Source organism: Silene latifolia, chromosome Y (genome assembly GCF_048544455.1).
Source record: "Silene latifolia isolate original U9 population chromosome Y, ASM4854445v1, whole genome shotgun sequence".
Classification (NCBI taxonomy): Eukaryota; Viridiplantae; Streptophyta; class Magnoliopsida; order Caryophyllales; family Caryophyllaceae; genus Silene; species Silene latifolia.
Window position 1 is genome coordinate 477418886 of NC_133538.1, and position 24745 is coordinate 477443630.

The 24745-nt window shown below is 41.6% G+C and overlaps 1 protein-coding gene and 1 non-coding gene across 2 annotated transcripts; both read left to right on the plus strand.

Annotated features, from left to right (window-relative positions):
• The first annotated feature begins 10450 nt into the window (after window positions 1-10450).
• LOC141635436 (small nucleolar RNA R71) lies at window positions 10451-10559 on the plus strand. Its single transcript, XR_012540127.1, has one exon. It is a non-coding gene; the product is annotated as a small nucleolar RNA R71 (small nucleolar RNA).
• Window positions 10560-21248: 10689 nt separating this feature from the next.
• Window positions 21249-21872, plus strand: LOC141632999 (uncharacterized). Its single transcript, XM_074445496.1, has one exon. It carries the CDS (start codon window positions 21249-21251, stop codon window positions 21870-21872), a length of 624 nt encoding a protein of 207 aa, XP_074301597.1.
• Window positions 21873-24745: the final 2873 nt, after the last annotated feature.

Genomic DNA, 24745 nt, shown 5'->3' on the forward strand with positions numbered 1-24745 from the left:
CGATGATTATGAATTATGACTAATATATTTACAAATGTAAACAAATGATAAAAATGGTAAATAAAATAAAAGGGGATTAAAATACCCTTTAATTTGTAATTAACCAATAATATCATCGAGTCACGGATAAACCGTCATGGTTAAAGAACCAAGGATGATTTTTGTAATGGTCAAAATATGTTTATCATAAAAATGAATTAAAATGGTAAATAAAAGAAAAGAATTTCTTTAAAAATGTAATTAACCAAATAATATCACCGAGTCACGGATTAAACCGTCATGGTATATGGAACCAAGGGTGATTATGATTTATAGTTAAAAAGTTTGTCATAAAAATGATTTGAAGCATTTGAAATGGTAAAAACCGATTGCAAATAAGAAAGAAATAAAGAGGAAAGATGGGAACAAACACGGATGAGTCTGACCCGATAACCCACAAGAGGCGCGAGCCTCTTTGCATAGCAAAGGGCTTCTGTCTCGGGCCAAAACTCGGTTTTGGCTCGTCTAACCTATATTTGAATCGTGTTATACATTGTTCATGCATATAACCTCATAAAAACTGTAAAGACATGAAATAAATGAGATATTTACACCCTCAAACTTACGTATTTTGATGTTTGCGACGTAGACGACTTTAGAGACGGTTTTCTCGCAGCGACTACTCACGATCAAGAAGTTTAAAAGAGAGCCTTTAAAAAGGATTTTGTTTTGAAAATGAGTTGAAAATATGTTAATTAAAACATGTTGATTGATGAATTGAGTTGGTCAAATGGGTCGCTCGAATGCACGGCGACTTTACCAAACAAAATGTGTAAGGCTTGTGTTTACCATCGGTAGGTCGTAAACACGTGTCGATTTTATGACTTAGGAAGTCGGGTCTAGAAGTTTAAGGGAGAAGGAGGGGGCGGACTCTCGCATGAGTATTATGGTGTGTGATAGTGGGTATTTATAGAAAAATGTGGGATGGTAGGTCGGTTGAGTTTTGATACCGTCGTTTTGTATCAAAATTAAATTTATAATTCCAAACTAAAACTATAGCTACTGATAGTAAGGGTCGAACCACAGAGAGACAAGATCAATTCTATTTGCTTATTTCAGTCCATAAAAGTAACAATTAATGGGGGGGGGGGGGGGGTTTGAAATTGGTTGACTAATTTGACTAATTGCTAAAATAAGAATTTCTCAACAAGATAAAAAGAAGATCGGGAACTTCGGTTCACCATGGCTAAGATCAGGTCAGTAAAGTAGCAGAGGTCCTATAATACGGTCTCAGGGAGTATGAGCAAGCCTTTCGATCAATGCTCAAAATAACCTTACGGTCTTCTAATTCCCAAGAATTTCTCAAAGCTTTCGCTCAAAGGAAATTCCAATCTAATGATAATTTTAATTACTAATATTTCAATCTAGTAAAAAGGTTTATCAAAAGACAACAAGATCGATACGGAGGAATTCATACTAATAAAGCAATCCTAACTTACGCCATGGCTCACCTCGTTCCCAATCAATGAAATTAGCTATGCATAATCAAAACTAAAACAATTGCAAAATTGATAACAAGGAACAAGTTTGACATGATTGAATTGAATTTAAGACAAAAGGTAAGAACTTAATTGCTGAAATTAAATTGGTAAAAAAAAGAATTGAAATAACAAGAAATTAAAGAAGGAAGAATTTGCATAAAACTTACTAATTAAAATGATGAACAAAGTAATTGAATTCGGGATCCGTCGTCCCTCCTTCTTGCCTCTAGACTAGATCTAAAACTGAGTTCTTGAATAATGAAAAGCATAACCTAAAAGTGTAGCTGCGTTCTAAAACTGAGTTCTTGAATAATTGAATTGGGCTTTTAAAAGTCTAACAAGAAGAATTAATCTCAGCTCGCAGACTGGACGATCGACTGAAGAGCATGGTCGATCGACTGGTCAATTCAGAACAGTAGCTCCTGCTGAACATCAACGGTCGATCGACTGTATGGCATGGTCGATCGACTGGACTGACCTGTGTAGTGGCTTCTTTCTCTCTTCAAATCAGCTCTTCACTCCAATGCACGCATCCCAAGGTGAGTGAATCCGAACTCCCTTCTTCCAAGTTTCCCTGAAGTTACCTCCGGAGGACGGTTGGGCTTGATTTAGCTCACTTCCACTCATTCCTACAATAAATCATAGAAAATGCAAAGTAAACCATTTCGGGAGAAATAGTAGCTTTAAGCAAGCTAATATGCATGGAAATACGTGCCAAAACCGCAAATAAAGTGTATAGAATATGCACGTATCAAATCTCCCCAAACCAAACCTTGCTTGTCCCGAAGCAACCACTATGACCCATATAAAAACCTAATGGAAAGGAGTATATCTCAGAGCTAACTACAAGTCAATGCCAAACCATTTAATGCGCATAGTCAACTACCGCAAAGCTCAAATCAAGTGAACAAACTTATGCATATCATGGAATTAAATCGAGCGTTCGACCTTGCAATACTCATAAATTCGGACTCTCCCGGGTCACTCTTCCCTTAGCAAGGCAAATGGTAAGAATATATGTAGAAGAGAGGGAAGAAAATTACAGACTCTCACCTAGACTGCGACCGACAAAACATGTATGCTTGACTAGTATGAATAAAGATTCTAGCTACCGTACACATGCATAACCACCGTCAAGGACTATTACATGCCGAACTATTGCAAAATTTGGATATGTGAGGCTAAGTGGGAAGGAAAGGGCAAAACAAGTATGGAAATGTGAAGGTAAGAGCCAAGCTAGTACCTAACAAGCCATCAAAAACCGTATCCCGTTCCTCCAACTCGAAATATAAACCATGCCTTTAAAAGACTAAGCAACACAATATCCCAAAACAAACACCTCCAATTCACGAAATAAGCACATGAGGCGTGTTCTCAATTCAACCAAATTATTATTTTTTCAAATTTCTTATTATTCTTTTTTCAACTTTCTTTTCATTCTCTTTTTTTTTCAACTTCTGAGTTGTGGTCGATCGACTGCTGATGGCGATCGATCGACCACCCTGTGCATTCCAAAGTGCTTTCCGCCTGTGAACATCCTCTTTTTTTTCATTTTTCTGATTTTCTCCTTTGTTTTTCTTCAGGCTGACACTCCTGCAATTCCTCCACTTCTCGCAAATACTCACTCCAACATTACAAAAATGAACCAAAACTGCTTATGATTCGACAAATTCCTCTACTACTTCCTAGCTTGGCACAATGGTAGGCTAAGTATGGGATGTAGTTAAGGGCAACTGGCAGATATGGCTTATAGTGGAGTTAATGGGGTAAAATGAGAAAGGGGAAGATGCAATAGTTCTCAAAACATGCAATACCGACCACAAACCAATGCGTATAGGCAATAAGCAATCAAAACTCATACACGTGCAAAACATGAAATGAAGGGAGTACTACTCTCAATCCTAAATTAACCGGTCATGAATGTCACCAGTTAAAGGCTCTATATCTCAGAAAGTATAAGTAGTTTGCCAAAAGTAATGAGTCAAGTCTAATTACCCGAAATGAATTCCATAACAAAATTTGAGAAATCACTTCTAATTCTTGCTAAGCATCTGTGAAAAGGCAAGGAATGGCATATTTGACTAATAGTGCAACATCATCATTAATAAACTCCAATCCACTCAACTATATGCAAAAGTAAACGTGATTTTTTATGAATTTTTTCTTTGTTTTTGTAATTTTTTTTTTTTTTTTTGAACTGAAAAACAAATGCAAACAGAAATGCACTAAACATGTGACTGAAATGCAATAAAAAACAAATGCAGATGCAAAAGACATATGCAAATACCCTCCCCAAACCAAAACGCACAATGCCCTCATTGTGCTCAGCAGCAAATCACCAGCAGAAATAGGGAAGAATAAAAGCATAATAAAATAAAAAGGAAACTAATAAAGAAGGTTCGGAAACTCACAAAAGACGACCTCCCCAAACCAGCCAAAACGAGGAGGTCACCAGCATCTAACTGCGATCGTCGTACTCTTCACCACTAGACTCTCTGGACCCCGAGCCGCTCTCCTCCTCCTCCTCAGCAGCAGCGGCAGTAGTAGTAGTAGTAGTAGGAGGAGGAGGAGGAGGTCTCCTGCCAGGCCGAGGGTAACCACCCACCGGAGGGACAAAGAAGGATGGGTGAGTCCAGGCACCCTGTGGAAGCATCCCTCCCCGGGCATACTCCTCGTAGACTGGGTACAGGGCCAAGGCCGTGTCAAGTCTGTGGTGGTCAAAGCTCCTGCACAAGTCACTCAACACACGTGATATCCCCCTTTGGTCCATGAACGGAGGGATAACAGTAGGTGGGGGAGGACGAAAAGTGGTCGGGTAGCCGGTGGGAGCAGGAATGGAGGGAGAGGGTGCCTGAGAAGAGGAGGCACGAGCTCTCCTCGAAGTGCTAGCAGTAGCAGTACCCGCCCCAATAGGGAGCCTGTAACTAGGCAAGGGCGGGCGAGCTGCCCCCGAAACAGTGGTGAGGGGCAGGATAGGAGGGTAGCCAAGGACGGGGATGGGGTCGCAGATGAAAGAATCGATCTTCCACCGTCTCCTACTATCGATCCACTTCACGGACTGCGTGTAGGCAAGATCTATGAAGCGTAGGTTAGGGTCTATAGGGGCCTCCTCTCGAGGGAAAAGTAGAACTAAACGGTTGGCGATACGCGTCACCAACCCGCCACAAGCAATAGTGGCCAAAGTGCCCTCACTTACAGTCTGAAAGTGAGCGGCAGTCAAATAAGCTATATTATAAATAAGGGATGTCCGACTTTCAATGTTCAGATAGCCCGCTAAAATCGACAATTCAATAGTATTCACATTATTCGACTCCTTACGGCCGAAAATGGTGTTACCCATTAGCCGTAGAAAATAACGAAGAGGGGGTAAGTGGACGGAAGTGCCCGTCCTCTTAGGCCCGTAAAAGTGACTAATACATGACCACATGACTCGGTGAACATCAGAAGTTTCCGAGGTTCTACCCTCGAAATAAAGACCCAAAAATCCAGCAAAGTCGGCTAATGTCAGGGAGTAGTTGACATTGAATAGCCGAAAAGAAATGCAAGCATTATTCTTATTTTCCTCAAAAGAGGCTGAGTCAAAAGCATAAGACGAAAAGAACTCGAGGGTCAAAATGTAATATGTGAACTCAGCCATGTCCACAAGACCCGTCATTCCTGTCCCATTTAGCAGGGACACAACAGACTCAAAACAGCCTAATTTTTCTAAAGTAGGTCAGAGAAAACAGTGGCAAGAATAACTTTCATTTTCACAGCAAAAAGAGCAAACTTAGCACGCTGAGTAGAAGTGGAAAAGATAACCTGCGGATAGTCAGGTAGACTATCCGTGGTGTCCTCAATCATCAGCGGCGGACCCTGAGGTCGTTTGGCAGCTCCCTGACTCGACTGCCCTTCGTACATTTGCTGCTTTCCTTTTGTCATCTTTGTTACCTGCAAACAACAAATTAGCAACAAGCTTCCCATAACAATGTCAATATATGAAAACCCGAAACAAAATCAGAATTGAAAATCAAATTAGGGTTTCGAAATTTTTGGGGAAAACGGAATTAAGAAGCCCCTAGTTGCTAAATTATCTCGAAAATTAAGGGGGAAAGGGTAGCAAAGACGATTAAAGCATAAAATAAACAAGAAACTAGCCCTAAATCGATTTTCCCAAAATCGTTTTTTCCATCTCAATGTAACAAAACTCGAAAATTTGGCATAAAAGTTCAGTGAGAATTGAATATTAACTATGAAATAGGATTATAGACATACCGTGGACGAGAACTTGAGGATTTAATCAAGAAAATTCGAGATCAAGGGGCGGATTAGCAGGAGAAATCGCAGAAGGAAGAAGAACAAGGGTTTCTATTCTCTAATTTTTTTGATTAAGTGTAATATGAAAGAATGAATGAAAAAGAAATAGAACTTCCCTTATTAATTTGCGATCTGAACCCGCGCTGTGGTCGATCAACCACTTGACTCGGTCGATCGACCAGTCTTCCTCAAACAGCCCCTCTGCCTTTTCACGTGGTGGTCGATCGATTACATGACCAAGTCGATCGACCAATCTCTCTTATACAATGGCTTATGCTTTTCCTTCATCAGTCGATCGACTGATTACCTTAGTCGATCGACTGAGGACGCTGGCAATTAAACTCAAATTCGTCAAAAAATCATTTTGCCATCATAATTTCCCATCTTTCTCTCACAAACATCCAGTAAACCACCTACGCACTTTGCATAAAATAAATTCCTGCAAAAATTATCAAAGGCGCACATATTTTTCAAACCAAGAAATTGCAAATTAAAAGAAAATAAAAAATACAAAAAACTCAAAATGCAAATTAAATGAAATAACAAAATAAAATTCCTAATTACAATTAGTTACAACCCGGGTTGGCTCCCGGTTAGCGCTGGTTTAAGAGGTCCCGCACGACCTTTTTACTTCACTTTGCATCATCCGATAACGGGTCGAAGTACAATACCTCGACTTTCCCAACAAATTCATCTGATCCGTGATAATGCTTCACATATTGGCCATTAACTTTGAACTTTTCTCCAATAGAGGTCTCCAATTCAACTGATCCGAACTTTGTAACTGTTGTGACCGTATAGGGCCCAGTCCACCTGGATTTTAGCTTACCAGGAAATAAACGGATACGAGCGTTAAAAAGGAGTACCTTATCGCCAATATGGAACTCGCGCTTGATGATTCGCTTATCGTGCCAGAGCTTTGTTTTCTCTTTGTAGATCCTAGCATTATCGTAGGCCAGTAGCCTAAATTCCTCCAACTCATTCAGCTGTGTCATGCGTTTCTCACGAGAGAGGTTAGGATCTAAATTCAAATCACAAATAGCCCACCAAGACTTACGCTCTAACTCAACAGGTAAATGACATGTCTTACCATAAATCAATCTGTATGGTGACATCCCGATTGGCGTCTTAAACGCGGTTCTATAAGCCCATAAGACATCATCTAACTTAAGACTCCAATCTTTCCGTGATTTAGAAACAACTTTAGCTAAGACTTCTTTCAGTTCCCTGTTAGAAATCTCAACCTGACCACTAGTTTGGGGATGATACCCCAAACCTCGACGATGTTGGACACCGAATTTAGTCAATAAAGCACTAAGTTGTTTCTCTTTAAAATGCATTCCCCCATCGCTAATGACAACCCGAGGGACACCAAAACGAGGTAAAATAATCTTTTTAAACAGTTTAATCACGGCTTTTGCATCGCAATGGGGAGTAGCAATAGCTTCCACCCATTTGGACACATAATCTACAGCTACGAGGATATATTTATTGCCTTGACTGCTCGGAAAAGGTCCTTGATAATCAATGCCCCAGACATCGAAAATCTCAACCTCAAGAATGCCTACCTGTGGCATCTCATGTCTCTTGGAAATATTCCCCGATCTTTGACAAGCGTCGCACTCAGCAACAAAATTGCGACTATCTGCATGCAAAGTTGGCCAATAGAAACCAGATTGGAGTACCTTAGCTACAGTCCTGGACAAACCATGGTGACCACCATAAGCGGAAGAGTGGCAAGCTTCTAGGATATCCTTCACCTCCCATTGAGGCACGCATCTCCGGATGAGACCGTCTGCACATTCCTTGAAAACATAAGGATCATCCCAAAAGTATTGTCTAGCATTATAAGCGAACCGCTTCTTCTGCTGCCAAGAAAGCTCGGGTGGTATCTTACCTGTCACAGCAAAGTTAGCAAAATCAGCAAACCTCGGAGGTGGATAAGACCCTAAAGTAGTAATAGCTAACAGACTCTCATCAGGAAAAAAGAATCATTAATAGGTAACGAATCCTCCCTTTCTGTCAGCTGCAGACGAGATAAGTGGTCAGCTACAACATTCTCTGCTCCTTTCTTATCTTTGATCTCCAAATCAAACTCCTGCAAAAGGAGTATCCACCTCAAAAGCCTCGGCTTCGCATCCTTCTTATGAAAGAGAGTCTTCAGCGCTGCATGGTCAGTATAAACAATAACCTTAGAACCTAACAAATAAGATCGAAATTTGTCTAAGGCAAAAACTACAGCTAGAAACTCTTTCTCAGTGGTATAATAATTAATTTGAGCCTCATCCAGAGTTCGGCTCGCATAATATATGGCATTCAAAGCTTTGTTCTTCCGCTGTCCCAAAACTGCACCGATCGCATAATCGCTGGCATCACACATAAGCTCAAATGGGAGGTCCCAATCAGGCGGCTGAATGATTGGCGTAGAAACTAAGGCTTCCTTTAACCTGTTAAAAGCGGAAAGGCACTCATCAGTAAATTCAAAGACAGCATCCTTAAGGAGCAAATGTGTAAGTGGTTTAGCAATTTTTGAAAAATCCTTAATGAAACGCCGATAAAAACCAGCGTGACCAAGGAAATTCCTCACTCCTTTAACATTCACAGGAGGAGGTAATTGCTCAATCACTTGAACCTTTGCCTTATCAACATGTATACCTTTATCAGAAATCAGATGCCCTAACACAACTCCCTCATTGACCATGAACTGACATTTTTCCCAGTTTAAAACAAGATTAACATCTATACAACGCTGCATGACTTTATCAAGATTAGCTAAACAACGATCAAAGTCATTACCATAAACTGAGAAATCATCCATGAATACCTCCATAATATTCTCTATATAATCAGAAAAAATCCCCATCATGCACCTCTGAAAGGTAGCAGGGGCGTTACACAATCCGAAAGGCATTCTACGATATGCAAAAACACCTCGTGGACAGGTAAAAGTGGTCTTACTCTGATCATCCGGATGAATAGGGATCTGAAAAAACCCTGAATATCCGTCTAGAAAACAGAAAAATTTGTTAGAGGCAAGTCTTTCAGTCATTTGGTCAACAAAAGGGAGGGGGAAGTGGTCTTTCTTGGTGGCGGCATTTAACTGTCTATAATCAATGCACATCCGCCACCCTGTCACAACTCGTGTCGGTATTAATTCATTTTTCTCATTTTTAACCACAGTAGTCCCTCCTTTCTTCGGAACTACCCGAATCGGGCTAACCCACTTGGAGTTGCCAATCGTATAAATAATACCCGCATCGAGTAGTTTCATCACCTCAGCTATAACAACTTCCTGCATCTTTGGGTTCAACTTGCGTTGACTCTGTCTGTAAGGCTTGTGGCCTTCCTCCAGCTCTTTCCTGTGCATACAAACATCAGGGCTGATGCCCTTAATGTCATCCAAAGAGTAACCTAGAGCCTTCCTGATTTTATTAAGCACACACATCAAAGCATACTTAAGATTGGGAGGAAGTGGCTTACGCTCAGGTACCTTTACCTCTACAGCACAGACAGAATCAGCTTTAATGTAATAGCAGGTGTTTACCAAATTCTCGTTGGCCAGACTCAAGAGCATCTCATCTTCTTCCTCCGTGAGCTCGTAGCTTTCCATTGAGGCTACCAAAGCATCTGGCTCCTCAGCATTCTCCACTGTATTACCAAACTTGCGCTCCAGCTTAGTATTCTTTAAACGCTCCGGATATGGGACTGCAACACTGGCCGTAGGATCAGTAACCTTTGGCTTCCATAAGTTTAAAACCTCCGTCAAATCATCAATGAGTGTAGAATCATGCAAATTAGTTGACGGAATTGCGTCCTGTACTGGAGACCCAGTCGATCGACTAATAGGAGTGGTCGATCGACCAAGTTGGCTGGGCGTGAACAGTTCCTGGACAGAGACTTCTTCGTCAAGAACTTCAGTCGATCGACTGATGGTGTTGGTCGATCGACCACCTGTGCTGGGTATGAATAGTTTCTGATCAGAAACTTTTTCATCTGACAACCCAGTCGATCGACTGGGTGTGTAGGTCGATTGACCGCTGGTACTGGCAATTGAGCTCGTTTTTGCACCAGAAATTAAACTAGCTTCTTCATCATTTCTTGAGTCTCCTCTTGGCTTGTCGGGACCTTCATAAGAGAGGCCACTTCTGAGATTAATTGCATTAATCGTTTCAATTGGCCCTTCACATTTGCTCGAAGAATTGGCGACTTGCTTAGCCTCTATATTCTCCAATTGCTTGACAAAATTCTTTGTAGACTCAATCCCAGCTGCTTCTATTTTCGCCACTTGAAGTAAAAGAACTTGGATTGTCTCTCTCAATTTTTCGGTCTCATCTGAGTTATGGACAGGAATTTCAACTCTTTCCTTGGAAGCTTCAGAGGCCTCGAGCTTCTCGAGACGGGCAGTAATAGAAGTTTTGAGTGTCACAACGGCACTCATTTCATCACTTTGCTTTCGTGATTTTCCACGTGAACTCCCAAACTCAGCTCTATGGACTGCCATCTCCTCAATAGTATTCCAACCTTTATTCTGACCGGTATTGTTTTGGAACCTACCATTCGCAGCTGCATCCAGGATGACCTTGTAATCATCATATAAAGCATTGTAGAATAAGTTGCAAAGATACCACTGCTGGAAACCATGGTGAGGGACAGCTCGGACCAAACTTTTGAAACGTCTCCATGCTTCACAAAAGCCCTCATCAGCTCCTTGCTGGAAATTTGTAATTTTACTTCTCAAGGCATCAGTCTTTAAAAGTGGGAAGTACTTCTTGTAGTAGGCTAATGCTAGAGATGTCCAATCTGTGACTCCAGCTACTACCCTATCAAGGTAGCGGTACCAATCTCGCGCCGAATCCTTCAAGGAGTATAAAAACATTACCCCCTTTACTTCATCCTGAGTCACCCCAGCCGGTATAGGTATGGGACAGCAGTAGTCTGTGAAAATTTCTATATGCTTCAAGAGGTCCTCATCTGGTAAACCAGCAAACTGGTTTCGCTCTACTAAATCGATATAAGAGGAACGAAACTCGAACTAACCAGTAGTAGGGGTAGGTAACACGTGCCCCTTTGGAAGGTGGTGCTCCTTTGGCTGAAGATTATCAAATATCGTAGCCATATTCGAAAAACTGAGAGTACTCAAGCCTTCCTCTCAAAAACCTGTCTTCTAACTGTGCAAAAGCAAAACTAGAAGCAAAGGTAAGCAACGGCCTCAAGGAACCAAAGTTCCTTGAGACAAGAAAAATAAACTAAAAATAAAGCAAACAGAATTACACCGTCACCCCGACAACGGCGCGAAAATTTGATACCGTCGTTTTGTATCTAAAATAAATTTATAATTCCAAACTAAAACTATAGCTAGTGATAGTAAGGGTCGAACCACAGAGAGATAAGATCAATTCTATTTGCTTATTTTAGTCCATAAAAGTAACAATTAATGGGGGGGGGGTTGAAATTGGTAGACTAATTTGACTAATTGCTAAAATAAGAATTTCTCAACAAGATAAAAAGAAGATCGGGAACTTCGGTTCACCATGGCTAAGATCAGGTCAGTAAAGTAGCAGAGGTCCTATAATACGGTCTCAGGGAGTATGAGCAAGCCTTTCGATCAATGCTCAAAATTACCTTATGGTCTTCTAGTTCCCAAGAATTTCTCAAAGCTTTCGCTCAAAGGAAATTCCAATCTAATGATAATTTTAATTACTAATCTTTCAATCTAAAAAAGGTTTATCAAAAGACAACAAGATCGATACGGAGGAATTCATACTAACAAAGAAATCCTAATTTACGCCATGGCTCACCTCGCTCCCAATCAATGAAATTAGCTATGCATAATCAAAACTAAAACAATTGCAAAATTGATAACAAGGAACAAGTTTGACATGATTGAATTAAATTTAAGACAAAAGGTAAGAACTTAATTGCTGAAATTAAATTGGTAAAAACAAGAATTGAAATAACAAGAAATTAAAGAAGGAAGAATTTGCATAAAACTTACTAATTAAAATGATTAACAAAGTAATTGAATTCGGGATCCGTCGTCCCACCTTCTTGCCTCTAGACTAGATCTAAAACTGAGTTCTTGAATAATGAAAAGCATAACCTAAAAGTGTAGTTGCGTTCTACTGATAAGCGATGCCAAAAGTTAATTACAAATTGGGCTTTTAAAAGTCTAACACAAAGAATTAATCTCAGCTCGCAGACTGGTCGATCGACTGAAGAGCATGGTCGATCGACTGTTCAATTCAGAACAGTAGCTCCTGCTGAACTTCAACGGTCGATCGACTGTATGGCATGGTCGATCGACTGGACTGACCTGTGTAGTGGCTTCTTTCTCTCTTCAAATCAGCTCTTCACTCCAATGCACGCATCCCAAGGTGAGTGAATCCGAACTCCCTTCTTCCAAGTTTCCCTGAAGTTACCTCCGGAGGACGGTTTAGGCTTGATTTAGCTCACTTCCACTCATTCCTACAATAAATCATAGAAAATGCAAAGTAAACCGTTTCGGGAGAAATAGTAGCTTTAAGCTAGCTAATATGCATGGAAATACGTGCCAAAACCGCAAATAAAGTGTATAGAATATGCACTTATCAAGTTTGCTTAGAGGCTAAGCAGACCCCTGCTTTAGGCGCGGGCCACCTAGTGATTGAAAGGGGTGTACTGTCCTTTCAATTTGCACGTGGCCTTTGCTCCATCCATTGTTTGGTTGGTATGATTCGTGGTATTCATATAAGATATTGTGTAACAATATGGGCATCTATATAACATTGTTTTAGGTGTTAGTTGGGGTAGGTACTTTTGTGCTTGACTCGGGTTTGACCCGTGTGAGTCGGGATTTGAATTTGGAGTCAGTTGATGGCCCGGTGTCGGTTTTGACTCTAATTAGGGTCATTTTAACGAAAATGACATGATAAAGACATTCATGGAATTATTTTTGACATTCGAGATTTGGGTTGACTCGGGTTGACTCAGGTTGACTCGAGTTGCGGGTTTCTGAGTCGGTTTTGGGTCCGAAGACGGTTTTAACTCTAAATAGTGTTATTTTAATGCAAATAAAGTTAGAAAACATTTTTTGAAATCATTTTTCATATCTGAGTCATGCATTAAACCGTCTCATGTATAGCCAATCCACGCACGCATATCAAAAACACGTTACAGTCCGATCATCATCGGGTGGTTTTTGGAAGGTGTAGATACTGGGTATCTATAGAGCCCCCACTTTGACTCGGGCTTGGACAGGGTGAAAGTTAAAGTATAGCCTCCAGGTCAATCGAAGATTACAACCTGAAGACCATTGCGATATCGAGGCGACTCAAAAGGGTTTGAGCCAAGGACCTGCCATCGGGAAGGGCGACGTCGAGGCGACTCTGGGATTCGAGTCAAGGACCTGTCGTTGGGAATATTTTAGAGTTTGTCGACTTCCGATTCGGGTCGTTTAAAGTCTATTAGACTAGGTATGAAGGCTCGCCAGCCATAAGAAGGAATCATCCCCGAGGTATCTTCGGGATACGTCCTTGAATCATTTGCGCGGAAAGGTTCGCCAGCCGGTGTTGAAGGTGGTGCGTTTTGAGGCTCGCCAACCATAGGAAGGAGTCATACTTGAGGCATCTTCAGGAAATGTCCTTGAATTTCTTCTTGTGTACGTGCAAAGGCTCGCCAGGTATGTTGAAGGTGTGTTTTGAGGCTTGCCAGGCATGTTGAATGTGCGTTGTGAGGCTCGCCAACCATGTTGAATGTGATGCGTTTTGAGGCTCGCCGACCATCGATGGTCGAATGATCGATAAAGGGAAATAGCCTAAAACATCAGGCTTATTTCAAGATATTGCCTGGTAATAATTTCCAACCAGGTTAACATTGATATGTTCGGCTAGAAAGCAACGAACTCCAACTTGCTGGAGGTCCTAAATGAACTTCGTTGGAATAAATTATCTAAGCAAGGCTAAAACATCAGGCTTATGTAAGCAATTAGCACGTAATATCTCGTGTGAGGGGAGGTAGGAGTTTTGAAAGTTGTGAAGCTTAAAAGCTGTTAAGAGTTGGAATTTGTTGCTTGTAGATCCGTGATTTGACAGATCAGAGACATGTGACCGTTGCGACATTGATTCATACGGACGCATACTGACAGACTGACAAACAGATGATCGTGAACGTGATACAAATTCATATCGACACGACACAGGGATGACTCGGACAGACTTTGCTTATGTGTGTGCAACTCCTTAGCCAAGAAAGGGTGTTAACGCATATCAAGTCCCTGAGGTAGAAGGTTCGCTCGGCTGGGGAACACAAATCGATTATGTTCTTCAGACATCCTCGCCTCTGTTTGGTCATTTCAGATCCCTTCTCGAGTTTTGATGATTCGGAGAGTGGAACTAAGACCATGCCATCCTACGAACCGGGCACTAAGCTATGGGAGGTTTTATTTTGGGCTGTAGTTGAGACTCAAAAGATGTTTGAGGATAAAGGATGGGTGGCGTCTTAAAAGAGAAGCCCCTAGAGTGAGAAGTTGGGAATTTGACAAAACAAGGAATGGACAACGCCCTGAGGAAGAAGCCCTCAGTAAAGAGGTATAAGATTAATTTTTGCAGCTGGGTGGGGTGCTTTTGAGGATTGATGTTGATGGTTGAGATTGAAATGGGTGTGCAGTTGTGTCCTTATTAGGGGACTGCCTACGTATTCACGTGTTTTTGAAATCAAACCAGATCGTAGTTCTGAGTTGGTTATTGAGGATTGAAAATTGGAAAAGTTGTGAAAGGAGTATGCGCGGTTGTGTCCTTGTTGGGGGACTGCCTACGTATTCGCGTGTTTGCGAAATCAAACCAGATCGTAGTTCTGAGTGTGTGTGCAATGGGTTGCAAATTGAAGGTGTGAAAATTGAATGTGTGTGGGGGTGTGGTTGTGCCCTCATAATAGGACTGCCTACGTATTCACGTGTTTGCGAAATCAAAACAGATGGTAGTTATGAGTGTGTTTTGATAATTGATTTTGAGTTGTATGGTTGTGTCCTTGAAGGACTGCCTACGTATTCACGTAAAGTGAAATCAAACAAGATCGTAGTTTTAAATGTGTTTGCCTAAGCTAGCTCTTAGGACCTTAAAGTGTAAGGGTCCCGACGGTGAATGCGGCTTGGTGACTCGAAAATTGATTTGAGAGAATTCCTCCTTGATTGTGAATCCAAGAGGTCTAAATTGTGAAAATGTTCCTTATCATGTGAGCACACTAAAAAGTGGACCCTAAGGGTAGAGTAGGTATATTCGTTCTCGGTAGCAAAGCATTCGAGGACTCCGTATCTGGGTCAGGGTGAAAATGACTTCGACATTATGGAATGTGGAGCTTGGTAATGATAGTTTTGTTTGACAGATAAAAATATAGAGCTTAGGGTCATGACGGTAAATTCCGTTTGGTGACACGAAGGTTGATTGGAGAAAAATCCCTCTTGATCATGAATCGAAGTGGCATAGTTTGAAAAATGTTTCTTGTTTGTTTGAGCACACCAAAAAGTGGACTCTAAGAATGAAATGTGCATGTCCCGTTTACGGGGAGCGATGTTTTTGAATACTCCGTATCTGGGTCATGGTGAAAATGGCTTCGACATTATGGAATGTGGAGCCTGGTAATAAGAGGTTTGTTTGACAGATAAAAATCTGGAGGTTGTATTTGTGGTGTTTAGGCCGATGGTTTACGGCTTGTAATGTGGTGCCTTGATGTGGCATGAGAACGAAATGTTTGGTAAATAATTTGGGATAAGAATCCCATGTTTGGAACTTAAAGGTTAAGATGTGATATTACGAGCTTGAGGGGAATCCTCAACATCCTAGATAGGTCTCCCTGTAGCTGTCTCTTGAAAGACTTAGCGGTGAAACAGTGTTGGTTGAGGTTGGTGTTTGGTGTTTCGGACTCATCGGTCCGGGATTTGGTGTGTTGGGACTCATTGGTCCATAGCTTTGGACCTGTTGGTCATGGACTTGGTGTTTTGGAGTTATTGGTCATGGGCTTTGTGTGTTGGACTCATGGGTCCTGGGCTTTAGACTTGTTGGTCCTGGACTTGGTGTTTTGGACTTATTGGCCCTGGGCTTTATGTGTTGAACTCATGGGTCCTGGGCTTTGGACTTGTTGGTCCTGGACTTTGTGTTTTGATGTTGGACTCGTTGGTCCGTGATTTTGTGTATTGGACTCATGGGTCCTGGGCTTTGGACTTGTTTGTCCTGGACTTTGTATTTTGGTGTTGGACTCCTTGGTCCGTGATTTGAAAAGTGACGGTTTTTTATTCCGTCGTTTGAGTTTTTGTGAAGATAACGAATTTGAATTCCGTTATTTCGTTTTCTTGAAAAATGACGGTTTTTAATTCCGTCATTTGAAATTGTGGGAAAATAACGAATTTGAATTTCGCTATTTCGTTTTTGTTTGAAGAGGACGGTTTTTAATTCTGTCGTTTGAAATTATGTGAAAATAACGAATTTAAATTTCGCTATTTCGTTTTTTGAAAAGTGACGGTTTTTAATTCCGTCATTTGAAATTGTGAGAAAATAACGAATTTGAATTTTGTTATTTCATTTTTTTGTGTTCGAAAAGGACAGTTTTTAAGTCCGTCGTTTGGAATTCTGAGAAAATAACGAATTTTCAATTCCATTATTTCATTTTCTTGAAAAGTGGCGGTTTTTTAATTCCGTCATTTGAAATTGTGGGAAAATAACGAATTTGAATTTCGCTATCTCATTTTTTGAAAAGTGACGGTTTTTAATTCCGTCATTTGGAATTATGAGAAAATAACGAAGTTTGAATTTCGCTATTTCATTTTTTGAAAAGTGACAGTTTTTAATTCCGTCATTTGAAATTGTGGGGAAAATAACGAATTTGAATTTCGCAATTTCATTTTTTTTGAAAAAGGACAATTTTTAATTCCGTTGTTTGAAATTTTGTGAAAATAGCGAATTTGAATTTCACTATTTTGTTTTTTGATTTGAAAATGGGTTGAAATTTGTGGAAATAGCGAATTTGAGTTTCGCTATCTTGTTTTTGTTTTGGCTTGGATCTATTGGTTCATTACCGTCCTTCGTTCGAGGAATGTAAAGGTGCAGACGGAGATGTACCCGTTCGTGAGAGGTCGATTCTTTGTGATGGGATGTTTTTGTGGGGAATGGGCTTGCCTTCCGTCATTGATCATGAACAAGGAGATGCTCTGGTTTGTTATCTGAGTTCGTTATAGAATCCCTTTGATAGAAGCTCGTTTGAAATAGGGTGCTAATGAAAGGTTTCTATTGTCAGACAAGGAATAGGTAAAGACAATGGACACGAAGTTTTGAATCCTCTGTTTACTCGGTACGGAACGTCACTCGAGTGTACTCATATTGAATTGGAACATGTTGTTTGTTTTAAATCAATTCTCAAATCAATTCTCGTTGTCAATGGGAAATGGTAAAGGGAGAATATATGATAGTTAAAAATCGTGCTTTTATTTAGATAAATAAGATGTTAGCACAGACTTGATGAATACATGTGACACATGAAGACAACCCCCAGTTTGTTACTTAGAAATAAAAGGACAGACACTAGGATAGATATGAGAAAGTCTAAGACTCGGACTCGGACTCGAACTCAATCGTAGATACAGACTCCTAATCATCACTTTCCTCCTCAAGGTCTCCTTCGCAGCGTTCAGCGGCTTGAATGTCTGGTCTTGAGCATTGACCCACTTGAGCACTTCACTCTCGTTGTCTGGGATAATATGAGGACAATTGTTCAAGAGGCTTTCATCTCCTTACAGAAAGAGATGTTCATGAGGGTTTTTTTCATCACCTGGTTGGCCTAGGGATGAAGCTACTTGTTCATGGTTGTCGATCATATTTCAAAAAACATGTTTAAGTTTGAAGCATGTTTCAGTATCATGACCTTTTCCTTGATGATATTGTCAATAGGCACTGCCGTCCCAGAAACGGGTTTTCCGGCATTCAGACGGGTCCGGAATGGGTCCGATTGGTTGTAGTTTCCCTTCTGTCATGAGCTTTTGAAGAGTTGCGGCATAGGTTGTGTTGAGTGGGAAACAGACATACTTTCGAAGTGTGTGTCAATAATGCTTGTAATATGGGGTTTGTTAAGAATGTTCAAGATTTTAACGCTTTTCAAAGCTATAACAAGAAGAATATGAGGCCACCAAGGCAACCCTACAACAACCAAGGCAATTATAACCCCAACCCCAACTTCTATCATTCGGGCAAGAGAAATAGCCCACTTTTAAGCTATAAAAGCACGAATGTGCAAAACCTGCAACACATCCAACCACAAGTGCAAAACACCAATCCACCCGGGTTTTCTAAACCTAGGGGCGGATACCAAAATCAAAGAATCAATTCCGGAAATCAAAACCAATGGCCAAGCAACAACCAAAACCATGGGTAACCACCCTCGAGAGTACCAAGATTTTGGGGGTAACCAAGGTAGTCAAAGCTTCTACCAAGGTAACCAAGGGAATCAAGAAAACCAAAGGTTTAGCCAGGGTTTTGTTCAAGATTTTCAGGAGCAAGGAGAAGGGTCCAATTTCAATAACCAAGGTCCTAAGGGGAACTACAAAAGGGGACACAACAATAACAACAATCAAGGTCGCTACACCCGACAAGACTATGAGTTCCCTTTACCTTTAAATAACCAACCACATCAAGAGCCAACCATGGAATCTCAACTTGGTGACTTGAGGAAGGTGGTGAGGAACGTGCAAGTTTCACACCAACAAGAACTTAACAACATCAAGAGGGACATGGAAGCTCGATTGGCATCACAAGCACTTACCAACCCTCAAAGACCGCCGGGTGGTTTTCTTGCCCGAGGCCAAAATTCAAAAGATGCGTCGACAAACCACCAAGCCCACGCAGTAATCTTGAGGAGTGGTGTTGAACTTTAAGACCCTTACAAGGACCTTGAAATTGTAGCGGACGTCGATGCCATGAGGAAGAGGTTGGTGATGAATGATGGTGTGGAAATCCCACCAATGACTCCATCGGATAAGGTTAGTGAGGCCAAGAAGGGGAAGACTATAATTGAGGGGACATCAATGGGGAAAGCTCCTCTAGAAAACAATGAGAATGTTTTGGTTGAAGACCTCCCCTAAGAAGAGGAGGTGGGTGAAGAAGTCCTTCTTCAACCTTCTACTAAGGTAACAAGCATGCCTACTTCTCCAAAGGTATCCTCTAAATCTCAACTCGTCACTAGAATTCCATATCCCACAAGAGCCATAAAGTCTAGGGAAAACTTCAAGGACACCAAGTTTTGTGAAATGTTGGACAAACTTGAAGTGACCCTACCCTTTACCGAAGTAATATTGAACATGCCAATCTATTCCAAGTTTTTAAAAAACATCTTAACAAAGAAGAGAACCTTGGGTGACCAACAAATGATGGCTATGGAGGAAGAATATAGTGCTCTACTCATAAACAAAATGCCACATTAACTTGGTGAGCCGGGGAGCTTTTCCATTCCTTGTGTGATCGATGGTGTCCCAATATCACGAGCTTTGTGTGATTTAGGGGCAAGTGTAAGTGTGCTTGCCCTAAAGGTTGCCAAAATAATTGGTATCTGTGATTTAATTCCGACAAATATGACCGTCCAATTGGCGGATAGGTCCGTCAAAATGCCCCTTGGGGGGGCTTGAGGACGTGCCCAAAAAAGTTGGAAAGTACTTAATCCCCCCCGACTTTGTCATTCTTGACATCCCGGAGGGATAGCCATACCGCCATCATCCTAGGTAGGCCATTTTTGGCTACCGGAGGAGTTTTAATTAATGTTAGAGATGGGCGGCTAACTTTTAGGATCGAGGGTGACATGGTTGAATTTAACCTTCCTAATATGGTGAAAGGACCAAAGTTCAAACAAGCTTGCATGGTTGAAACTATTGAGGAAGTGGTTCATGAAGTGGCAAAGGAAGAGTCGGAGATGGAGGAGGAATTCCAAATCTCCCTCTATGATGAAAAAACGAAAGAAGACCATGAGCTTGATGATGAGCTCCTAAAGAAAGTTGAGGGATTGCTCCCTCCAGAGGTACAACTCAAAACCCTTCCTCCCTCACTTAAATATGCTTTTTTAGGTGCGGGAGAGATTTACCCTGTGATGATTAATCAATGCTTATCTTAGTGAGGACCAAGAACAAAAACTTTTTAAGGTTCTGTAAAATAACAAGGCCTCTTTAGGATATAGCATTGATGATATCAGCGTAGTAAGTCAAAATTTGTGTATGCACCACATAAACCTTGAAGAGGGGAGCTAGCCATCGGTTGACGGTCAACGAAGGTTGAACCCGAAAATGGCCGAGGTAATCAAGAATGAAGTATTGAAACTACTTAAGTGGGGATCAACTATGAAATCATTGATAATAAATGGGTGATCCCCGTTCATGTGGTTCAAAAAAAAAGGTGGAGTGACCATGGTAGAGAAACTGGACGGAACTTGTGTGGTAACACGCCCGGTCACCGGGTGGCATATGTGTATATATTATCGAAAGCTAAACACCGCAACCCATAAAGACCATTTCCCCATCCCTTTTATTGACCAAATACTTGAAAGGTTGTCAGGACACACATAAAATTGTTTTTTGGATGGCTATTCCGGATTTTGCCAAGTACCAATTCACCCAAAAGACTAAGAAAAAACAACTTTCACTGTCCCGTTGGTGTTTATGCTTACCATAGGATGCCATTCTGGTTATGTAATGCACCCGACACCTTTCAAAGGTGCATATTGGCTATCTTTGCGGATTTCCTTGAAATGTTCATGGAAGTCTTCATGAATGACATTAGTGTCCATGGAGACTCATTTGATCACGGATTGGTTAATCTTTCTAATGTCTTGAGATGGTATGAGGAGCACAACTTAGTCCTCAATTGGGAAAAATTCTACTTTATGGTGGAAGAGGGAGTTGTACTTGGCCACATTGTCTCCAAGAGGGGGATTGAAGTTGATGGTGCTAAAGTCTCGGTCATAGAAAACCTGTCACGTCCCAAAAATGTAAAGGGGGTGAGGAGTTTACTAGGACATACCGGCTTTTATAGGCGGTTCATAAAAGATTTTTCAAAGATAGCAAAACTATTTACTTCACTCCTTCTCAAAGACGCCCGCTCTTTATTTGATGATGTTTGCCTTGAGTCATTTTATAGGTTAAAGCTTGCTCTCACTACGGCTCCAATCATCCGGGCTCTGGATTGGAGTCTCCCATTTGAAGTAATGTGTGATGCATCGGATTATGCCATGGGAGCAGTACTTGGTTAAGTGGTTGACAAAAAACATCACTTCATCTACAATTCTAGCAAGACTTTTGACCAAGCTCAAAGCAACAACTCAAAAATGGAGAAAGAGATGCTAGCCATAGTTCATGCCATTGAGAAGTTCCGGTAATATATTGTGGGGTCCAAGGTGGTGGTTTACACCGACCACACCGCCTTGAGACAACTAATGGTCAAGAAGGATGCCAAGCCTAGACTATTGAGATGGGTTATATTTCTTGAAGAATTCAATCCAGAAATAAAAGACAAAGCCGGGGCCGAAAATGTGGTGGCCTTTCATTTGTCAAGGCTGATGGTGGATAACCATGGGATAATTGATAAGAGTGGACTGATTGATGAAGGGCTAAGAGAAGATGCATTGATGGAAGTGAGTGTCAAGGTACCAAGGTTTGCGGATTTGGCAAACTATGTGCTTAGTGGCTTCATTCCCGATGAAATTGAAACTTGGGAAAGAAGAAAATTGAAGCATGATGTGAACATATACTTTTTGGAAGATCCTCACTTATTCCGGAAGTTTGGGGATGGTACATTTAGGAGATGTGTGTCCAAAGAAGAAGGACTTGAGATTGTTGATAGGCTACATAACTCGGCCTACGGTGGACATTTGACTACTTCAAGAACCATTGCCAAAGTGTTGCAAGGCGGGTTTTATTGGCCTTTTATGTTTAAGAACATTCATATGGTAGTGAAATTTTGTGATTCATGTCAAAGGACCAGGAATATCAGGATGCAAAATGAGATGCCACTCACAAACATCTTCGAAGTCAAGCTTTTCTCGATTGTTAGGGTATAGATTTTATGGGCCCTTTTCCAAACTCTTGCCGAAATGAGTACAACCTAGCTGCGGTGGACTATGTGTCCAAACGGATTGAGGCAGTGGCTTCACTAACAAATGATAGTAAGGTTGTGATGAAACTTTTCAAAGGAACCATCTTTCCAAGGTTTAAAACACCAAGGGAAGTGATAAGTGATGGTGTGTCGCATTTTCGTAAGAGCACATTCAAAGCTTTGCTAGAAACACATGGGATGCGGCACAAAACCACCCTCGCCTACCACCCTCAAACAAGTGGGCGGGTGGTGGTTTTTAACCGCCAAATCAAAACTATTTTGGAGAAAGTGACCAATATAAGTTGCAAGGATTGATCTTAAAAGCTACCGGATGTACTATGGACTTTAGAGAACGACATTCAAGACACCTATTGGCACCACACCCTAAAAATTTTTTAATGGGAAGGCTTGCAACTTGCCGGTGGAGCTAGAACATAAATCATGGTAGGCCTTGAAGGAAATGCACTTTAACATCGATTTCTCCAAATGAATGAGATTGAAGAGTTAAGGATGGAAGCATGTGAAAGCTCTAGAATCTACAGGGAACAAACAAACAAAAGGCATGATGCCAAGGGTGTCAAGAAGGATGTGATTGTAGGAGACCTAGTGCTCCTTTTTAATTCGAAAGTCAAGATATTTCTGGGAAAGCTCTATTCCCGTTGGGCGAGGCCATTCAAAGTGACACATATTTCCCCTTGTCGCGTATTCGAGCTATAGAGCGAGGACGGTGGAAACTTCAAAGTTAATGACCAAAGGGTGTAGTGGTACTACAATGGAGATGAGAAAGGAACGATTGAAGTGCTCTACCTCGATGACCCCCTCCCCGAGGAGTCGGATTGAAAACGATTTTAAGTGATAGGTTGGTGAAGTTCCTCAATAACCATCATTTTTTTTTTGTAAATATTATATGCATTTAGATAGAACATGAGAGAATATGGATTTTTCAAACTTGTGCAAGTTAACTTTGGTGACGGTTATCGTGTGAAGGTAGCTCGGTGAAAGATTGCGGAACACAAGCATAAGCTTCTCTTAGCCCAATGTCTGACGTGTTGCGTCGGTTTTCAAAGTGGAAAACACAACAAAAGGGACCAAGAGAAGAAGTCGAGAATTTGAATATCTGAAAAAGATGTCGAAAACAATTCAAGTTTAGAACTGGAGCGCTTTACCGGTAGGCCGGCAGCCGATGGACCTACCGGCACAGAATTCAGGCCAAGTAAACACTTAGGAAATTTTCAAAAACAAAGGAAAGGAGGTCCCTGCCGGTGGATCAGTAGCGAGACCAAAAATTTATTAAGGACAAATGTTGAAATCCAAGGAAGTGGGGGTACCCACTGGTAGGCCGGCAGCCAGCTAGGAACACCCCAATGTTGAAAAAAAAAAAACTTGCTAACTGTGGAGTAGGGGTGTCCTCTGCCGGCAGCCGGCTAGCCGACAGAGGCATCAAACTTTGAAGAAATTTGCCAGATCTGAGGAGAAGAGTGTCCTCTGCCGGTAGGCCGGTAGGCTGGTAGCCGGTCCGTCAGCAGAGACACCCTATTGCACCGAAAATGGAGGAAATTGAGGAGAGAAGTACTCCCTGCCGGTAGGCTGGCAAGGAGCACCTACCCGTTGACCAAATTTGCTAAGGAAGAGGACTTGGAGCTACCTGCCGGTGGAACGGAAGCCAGTGCCCCTACCGGAAGCGCGACCTTTTCAGTTTTGGAAGAATTCGAAAAGAGTATGTGTCCCTGCCGGTAACCGGCAGCCGGTGCCCCCCGGCGGGGAGACACAATCAGATCTACAAAAAAATGCATGACGCACCATTTCTTTCATTCTTTCATTTCCTCTTCCTCCCTCTAAAAATCCCCCTCTCCTCAAAAACTCCATTAAACCTCCCCCCTTTCCTTCTCCAACCTTCATCCTGCCCATAACCCACAACCCCAACTTCGTCCCCTACCTTATCTAACCATCAAATATGGGCACTAGGAGGACTCGTTGGGATCTCGTAAGGGACCAAGCACAACTTGTCACGGCGGCGGCATCCGACACCACTTCGGATCCCGGCTTCCTTACCGTCGAGTTTGTGACGGCGGTTCAAAAAGGTAAATTTGTACTTTTTAAGAATCGTCCCCTTACCCCAACTCGTTTCATTGACCGCCTTTCAATGAGGTCCTTAGGATTAGACAAGGAAACTGAAGCTTTATTTAATGGGGTCGGTATGAAGGGTATGTACGACCTTCAAGAGCGGACTTATCCGCATCTTACTTAGAAATTTTTGAGTTCCCTTCATATTGACAAATATTGCAATACGGGAATGGTAGCCGCATTACACTTCCGAATTATGAATAGGGATGGTTCCATTTCCCTATCCCGGCTAGCTAGAATCGTTGGTTTGGAGGATGCCCCGTCCCACAAGGCACCCATCCACCATTCCTGTATTTGGAAGCTCATCTCGGGGCTTGATGACCAATTAGGCATAAAAAGGGCCGCAACATCCTGTCATAATTCCCCAATCCGAATTTGGCAAAGATTTATAGGGTGCACCGTTTTTGCCCGGGATAAGCCATGGTATTTCCGGACCGATAAGCTAGAAATTTTAGGATCTTACCTAATCATAAATCCCACACCATACAAAATGAACGTAGCTCATTACATGGCCCTCCATCTTATGAAGCTATCGAACTCGCCGAGGCAAAGGTCGTACTCCATGTGGGTGAAGTTATCACTCGAATTATCAAGGGGCTCGACGCGCCGGTGAAATTTTCCACCTTGAACCCTCTTCTCGAAAACTATATCTTGTCAGAGGATTACATGACGCACTCTCTTGAGTGGATTAAAACCAACCCATCGGACGGCCGA

Coding starts and splice junctions, on each gene's coding strand:
- LOC141632999 (XM_074445496.1), top strand. CDS start 21,249: ATGGTCAAGAAGGATGCCAAGCCTAGACTATTGAGATGGGTTATATTT.